At 46.3% G+C, this 6,849-nt stretch overlaps 1 protein-coding gene across 1 annotated transcript; it reads left to right on the forward strand.

The window, feature by feature from the left end:
• Positions 1–625: 625 nt before the first annotated feature.
• On the forward strand, positions 626–3,515 carry LOC147992253 (protein FAR1-RELATED SEQUENCE 5-like). The gene is made up of 4 exons (XM_087540092.1): positions 626–858; positions 957–998; positions 1,092–1,217; positions 1,302–3,515. The coding sequence occupies exons 1-4, from the start codon at positions 715–717 to the stop codon at positions 3,513–3,515; spliced, it is 2,526 nt and encodes an 841-aa protein (XP_087396218.1). The 5' UTR covers positions 626–714.
• Positions 3,516–6,849: the final 3,334 nt, after the last annotated feature.

Below are 6,849 nucleotides of genomic sequence, written 5' to 3' on the forward strand. Positions count from 1 at the left end.
GATGTATAACCCAGACCGTATACGAACAGTACCCTGGTCCGAAAAAAAAACATCACACGACCCCACGTCCACGTAAGACCTGCCGAATCCAATCATTCACGCGAGCAGCTCCATCAATCTCGCGAGTATTGACGCAGCTCCATAAGTCACATAGTAGATCTCCACTGGCGGCTATCTCGTCGCCGGCGATCTCGTCGTACAGCGGGCACGACAACGTCGTGAATCTCCAACGATCGCGCACAAGTACCGCATCCCGCGTCCCCCCTCTAGTCTCGCTCGCGGCAACATCGAACGAACTGCCGCCGCGCCAGTGGCAGTGGTTAACCTAGCGGAGCGGGTAACCTAGCTACCCGGCGGCGCATGCGATCGTGGATCTTGTTCCGGTAGTGTTGCTCCTCGTGATCTGGGTTCACGTAGCGTCGGTTGCCGTCGGCTGTGCGCACCACCGGTATCGTTATTTGATGTGGCGGCTAACCTAGGTATCCGGCGGCAGAGGTAATCACAGATCTAGCTAGGTTTTGAGATCGTGCAGTTCCTCGCGATTGAAAGTGATCATGACGGGTGCCGTGGCCATCTTCCTTAATAAGTTTGGCAGATCTGAACGGCCTCGGTTGCGGTTGTTTACATAACATCCGTGATCGTGTGCTATGTGTTTTATATTTCATCATTGATAATGTTTGCACATGTGATGATACATAATATTGGTTGTAGGAAATGGCGGACGAGGAGTTAACTGATATCATGGTAGACATGGAGTTTGGAGAACTGATGAAAGACTGGATAGAAGATTGGTCAGATGATGAAAATTCAGATCGTGAAGATCGGTCAGAGAATGGGAACGAATGGGACGATCTTAATGTGAGTGGCATTGTCATGTTGTAATTTTTTGATGGCATCCGACAACATTAAATCTTTGTGTTGAAAATTTATAGATCGATGAGCTTGATGATGATCAGGAAAACAACTCGGAGCTCTCGAATGAAGATTACATTAGTCAGGTACATAAGTGAAAAGATTTGTTGGCATGCAAATTGAATTTCTTCTGGAATATTATATGATAAGTAATTATGTATTTGTGTTGTATTTTTCAGTTCATTTCCGAATGTCATAATGCGTATGACTATTACGGTGAATCCGACGCGGAGACAGGGCTTAACGACGAATCATTAGATGCACCTGGTTCTGGGGAGTCTGAGTCGTCGGTCATCATGAGTGAGGTATGTGTGTAATCAATGTTCTATGGAAGTATGTAATGTTAAACCATAGAAATCTGTTTTCATGGCTGTGGTTTGATTGTGTAGGTGACACAAGATGATGGTGCAAAGAATGTCCAAGATACTGCCAGTGCAGATGATAAGAGGGATATGTTCATGCAGATAATGGAAATGACCTTTACGTCTCACGATGCTGCGTATGATTTCTACAATAGCTATGCTAGAGATAATGGTTTCAACATTAGAAAGAATAAGGTCAGGCATAGCAAAACAGAGTCACGTCATATGCGTTGTAGGCGGTTTGTTTGTTCAAGACAAGGGAAACATGACAGCAAGTTGCTAACAGAGGAAGGACACAGCCGTAGGCTCAGAGCCGAGACACGCTGCTTTTGCGAAGCGCACCTGACCGTCAAGCTTGACCAAAAGCGTGGGGTTTGGTATGTTGAAAGTTTTGAGGACAAGCATAGCCATATGTTGGCAGGACCGGACGAGGTACCTTTTCTTTGGTCCCACAGAAAAATCAAAGAGTACCAGAAGCATGAGATAATGTACATGGGAGCTGCAGGGATTAGAATTCACGACATGATGGATTGTTTCATCAGCAAGCATGTATGGTATGGCGGTGTTGGTTTTACTAGGCGTGAAATATACAACCTTTGCGCCAAGGAGAAGAGGAAGCTGCTTTCAAAAGGTGATGCTGCCACAGCCATAGGCATCATGGCGAGTAGGAGACAGAGGGATCCTAGCTTCTTTTTCGAGTACAGGCTAGATAAGGAAGGACATTTGAATAGGATGCTCTGGTGCGACTCCCAGTCTCGTCATGACTATGAGGACTTCGGTGGCGTGCTTGTATTTGACAGCACGTACAAGATGAACCGCTATGGTATGCCATTCATACCTTTTGTTGGTCATAACAATCACCAGAAGACCATTGTTTTTGGTTGTGCCATAGTTTCGGACGAGACCGAGGAGATATATGTGTGGCTTCTACAGACTTTTTTGAGGTCCATGTGTCAAAATATGCCTAAGAGTGTTATCACAGACGCCGGCGCTGCGATGATCAAGGCAATTCGCGAAGTCTTGCCAGACATGTGGCACCGTATATGTACGTGGCACATAGAGAAAAATATGAAGATTCACCTCAGTCACAAGTCCTTGAAGGAGTTCCGAACTCTTCTGTACTACAACACGTCCACGGCAACGTTTGAGGAGAGATGGCACGCATTTTCCAAAAAATGGCAGTCGGAAAAAACTGTTACATGGTTGAGGCGGATGTATAAGAAGAGGAGACTATGGGCCGCGGCATATCTAACAGAGGGGTTTTGGCTTGGCATGAAAAGCAACCAGCGGAGTGAAAGCCTGAACTCATGCCTTCACCTCCACCTAGACGGTGAAATGACCCTGGTGGATATGATTTTGCACTATGAGAACGCCGTTATGCGTATCCGTGAAAACGAGGCGCGAGATGACTGCACGGCCTCACAGAGTTTACCGGTGCCAGTTACTAGCTCGAGGGAACTTGAGATAGCTGCTTCTCACGTCTTCACTCCAGCAAACTTCTATATGTTGCAGGATGATCTTAGAAAAATTGACGGCATGGAGATTGTAGAAATTAAGCTGGGAGATGGATCACAGCAGTACATCGTGGCCTGGAAGAATAACCGGACGCGCCGTTTTTGGGTGGAGTATACACCAGTAAATTCCGCAGAAACTATAAGGTGCAGCTGCAGAAGAATGATTCGAAAGGGTCTACCTTGCAAGCACATATTCCATGTACTGAAGCACTTGAACATATCTGAAATACCAAAGTGTTTAGTTCTTATTCGGTTCACGAAAGAAGCAAGGTTGGGACTGCCCGCGAGGCGCACAAGTGATCTGTTGGGATTTGGTTGGACTGGGGCCGGGGAAAGAATGAAATATAGCCAGGTCAGTGTGTTAGCGTCTGAAGCTATGCATGCGGCATGCAAACACCCTGCTTTGTGGGATCAGTTACAGGAGAGTTTGAAGGCTGTGATAGCTAAGATTCATGAGTATGATCTGCTACAGGAAAATTTGTTGAAGCAAACAAATGACATCAGTAAGTGTGCAGTTGAATATGTGGACGATGGTGAAGGCAACATGATTGAGGTTAAAGATCCTATGAAAGTGTCAAGCAAAGGTGCAACAAAGGCAGATGAGAGCCGCCCTGTCTCGAAAAATGGTAGACCACTCTCTTTTGATGAGTTGAAAACCCGGTGCGGCGCTTGCAAATTGGTAGGACACACTAGACGTAGCAAGAAATGCAAACTAAATCAGAAGTAAGTGTTTGTATGCATTGTGGATTATTAAAGTTTGTATCATTCATTAACTTAGCTTGTCTTCTATCAGGTGCAGAAAATTGGAGAAGGAACAAGAGAAGAACACTTGCTTCAATTATTTACTGTGTTAATCGGCCGGCTCATACTTTGGCTAAGGTAGCTGTAGGCGCTTGTGTTTCTTTGGTTTGGAGGCTTTGGCCCCCTGATTGTATCCTTAGTGTATTAGCAGATGAGATCCCAGTCTTTGTTTAAATAAAGTAAGATGTTTCCCTGTAAAAAAAATCAAAAAAATTCTTTACTGTGTAATGACCGGGGCGGGAGGTAGAAAGAATATTATTGTACATTTCCCCTGCCCACGTCCTAAATGCCATTAAATAAGTTACTGTACCACTCTCCTCCCCACCACACACTCACCCACCTCCCACGGGCGCCGGTTCGAACTCCCCTCTTATCCCCACCTACAGTAGACCGAGAATACCCTCGCCGGCGACCGCTGCAGCCGCCTCCATGGAGAGAAGCCTCGGCTGGCAGAGAGCGATGATGAACCTCGCCGGCGATGACGAGGGGTGGCGCGCACAGTTGACGGAGGTGTGCGGCTGGTTTCCCAGCACAGAGATGTTGGTCAACCACGCGCGTGGCCTCGTCAAAGTCCTCACTAACGCCGAGAGGAAGCGCGCCTTCCCCTACGGCCGCGGCATCCCGCCGGCTGTCCTACTCGTGTGGGCAATGCGAGAGGCCACGCTGAGCGACTCCCCTGTTCAGCGCGCAAGGTGGTGGATGTACCGCTCCACCACCATGACGATGCAGCCAGATTCAGCACGCGTCGCGTCGAGGGCGGACCGCATCGACGTCGAGCTCGCTGTCCCTGCGCCCGTCAACCCGGACTACCAGGTCCGCCATGTGTCGAAGCCAGTGCTGCCGTTGGGCTCTGATGTCATGGAGGATGACGTGGAGGAGGTACTGGTCATCCCTGATGACCATGAGGAGGGCGAGGAGGACGTTGTGCAGATGGTAGCGCCGGTCGCCGTCGAGGGTGGCAAGACAATGCCCATCGACGTCGAGCTCCTTCCCCTCCTCCTGACATAGTGAAGGTGGAAGAAGAGGAGGTGGCTCAGGATTAGGTGGCGCAGCTGTCCAACACAACGGTGGTCAAGAAGAAGGCTTCTCCATGTGTGGTGCGCCGCTCACGCCGCCTCAAATTTCTGAAGAAGTGAAGATGGGCACAGTTGCTGAAGGAGGAGGAAGCTGCTGGTTATCTTAAGTTAGGTATGCTGTTATATGTTTCAGCATATAAGTTAACATTATTTTGGGTTTGATGTTGGTTAGGTATGCTTTTATATGTAAGCATATAAGTTATGCAATCGGTACGGTTTGATCGGGTTCTTTGTGGCTGAAGAACTGAATATCTACTGCTCACCCTAAGTGCCAAGTTCAGTTAAATTTCTGATTATTGAATATGTATTGTTGCTTTGCTTCAGTGTTGCATGGAAGCTGCTAGATGTTGCTCCTATGTTGCAACAAGACAATGAACTAGTCTGCTACATAAATCAGTAGTGTTGCTAGGTGATGTGCCCATGTTCATCAGATACCAAATATAGAACATGCCAAAAGTGCATTGTCTGTCAAATACAGGACATGCCAAAAGTGCATTGTCTGCCAAATATAGAACATGCCAAAAGTGCACTGTCTACCAATCATGGCTGCCCCATGTTATTTATGCTGCAATCTTTGTTACACTTTGCCCATAAACTGAATAGCAAATGATTCAGCATCATTTCATCATGTCCATTACAATGATGTCAATAACTTTATGAACAATCTACTTGCTAACTATGACAGCAATCATAATGGCAAGCGGGCCAAGATACAGAAGACCTCCAAATCCTAAAATCCTATCCCTATAGAGCAATATCTCCTTGTGCATCTTAACCATTGCCCTCTTTTCTTTCTCATTCCTTTTAATTTCAGCTTCATATTCTGTAATCTTAGTCTCCAGTTTCTTGTTCTTCATGGCAAGATACTTAATGACTGACTTTGCTTTGCTATCCCACTCCCCATCAACCCATTCAACATACTCAGAAGTGATATCATCCTAAATAAATCATGAGCAATTCAAGTCATTTTATAACTGAACTTGTCGCTGCAAGCGTTAAACACTGAACTTTTTTGCACCTTGACCGCAATAGCAGTACTAGTTTGAAGATCATGCTCAGTAGACTAACCTGAAACACACATCCCCCGAGTGCGCTGCCAAAATTGTTTGCATCTATGCAGACACGGCCACTAGGAGTTTCCTGATGACCACATAGATGGAGCTTGTCATGGCCACAGGTGATGAATTATGGGCGATAATGCTGGGATGTAAAGAACAACGGTAAAGAACTTACCTTTTTGCCACCAAAGTGTAGCACTGAAGAAACCCTAGCCGTGGGTTCTCCCGGCCCGCCGCCGCCCATGAAACCCCCGTCCCCTGTTCCACTAGATCCGCCGTCGCCGCCTCCTGTGCCACTGAATCCGGCCCACCTGCTTGCAGGACCCAGGGTTCGACCTAACTTGCGGTCGCCGCCGCTCTTCTCGCCGCAGCCGCCGCCGCCCGACGCCCAGCTCGCTGTCATGCTTTCGCCGTCGACATTTGGAGGCGCAAATAGAGAGGGAGGGCTAGGGATTTGGAAAGGGAAACGATAAAAGGGGAAAGATCGATGTGAACCTGGCAAAATGGGCTGGTGTAGCGCTGTCGGGAAGATACCCCACCTGTGGGGCCCCTCACGTGGTTAGATGGGCCGTGCTTGGCATTATGGTGAGTACAGTAGAAGTTAATTATACATATAATAAAAAAACGACAGGTTTGTAAAACAAACTAGAAAAACATGATGCCTGATAACACGCGATAGAGCCAACGAGCTGACATGACTAATTTTGATGAGTGTAATATTACATTTTGGCTCGATATATTTACTTATCTACCATGACTACTTTTCATAATAATGTGATGAGGGGGAATTACTAGGAGATTATGCAAGATGATGACATGCAGATAGCTAAGGCAGAATGCTAAGCTTGGTAGAGTATTAAAAAAAGTTAAGATTGTGAAAATTTTAATATGAAACTTACGAGAGCAGTTGAAGAGAAAAATAGACTATTATAAAAAAATTGGAGAAGGAGAAAAATATTAAGCAAGAACACTTGATAAGTGAAGCCGTGAAAAATATAATTATAAAAAATTGGAGAAGGAGAAAATATTAAGCAACAACAATTGATAAGTGAAGCCAAAACTTTATTGGTACGACCAAATTGTCTTCTGCGAGCGAATTTTATGACCGAATTGTCTTGTACGAGCA

This window comes from Triticum urartu, chromosome 1A (assembly GCF_056163025.1).
Source record: "Triticum urartu cultivar PI428250 chromosome 1A, HENAU_Tu73, whole genome shotgun sequence".
In the NCBI taxonomy this organism is placed as follows: domain Eukaryota; kingdom Viridiplantae; phylum Streptophyta; class Magnoliopsida; order Poales; family Poaceae; genus Triticum; species Triticum urartu.

Bases quoted from the DNA above. Each gene is read 5' to 3' on its own strand.
- LOC147992253 (XM_087540092.1), top strand. From the start codon at position 715: ATGGCGGACGAGGAGTTAACTGATATCATGGTAGACATGGAGTTTGGA. The intron at 859-956 runs GTGAGTGGCATT...GATGATGATCAG, and splicing joins ACGAATGGGACGATCTTAAT to GAAAACAACTCGGAGCTCTC. The intron at 1,218-1,301 runs GTATGTGTGTAA...TTGATTGTGTAG, and splicing joins CGTCGGTCATCATGAGTGAG to GTGACACAAGATGATGGTGC.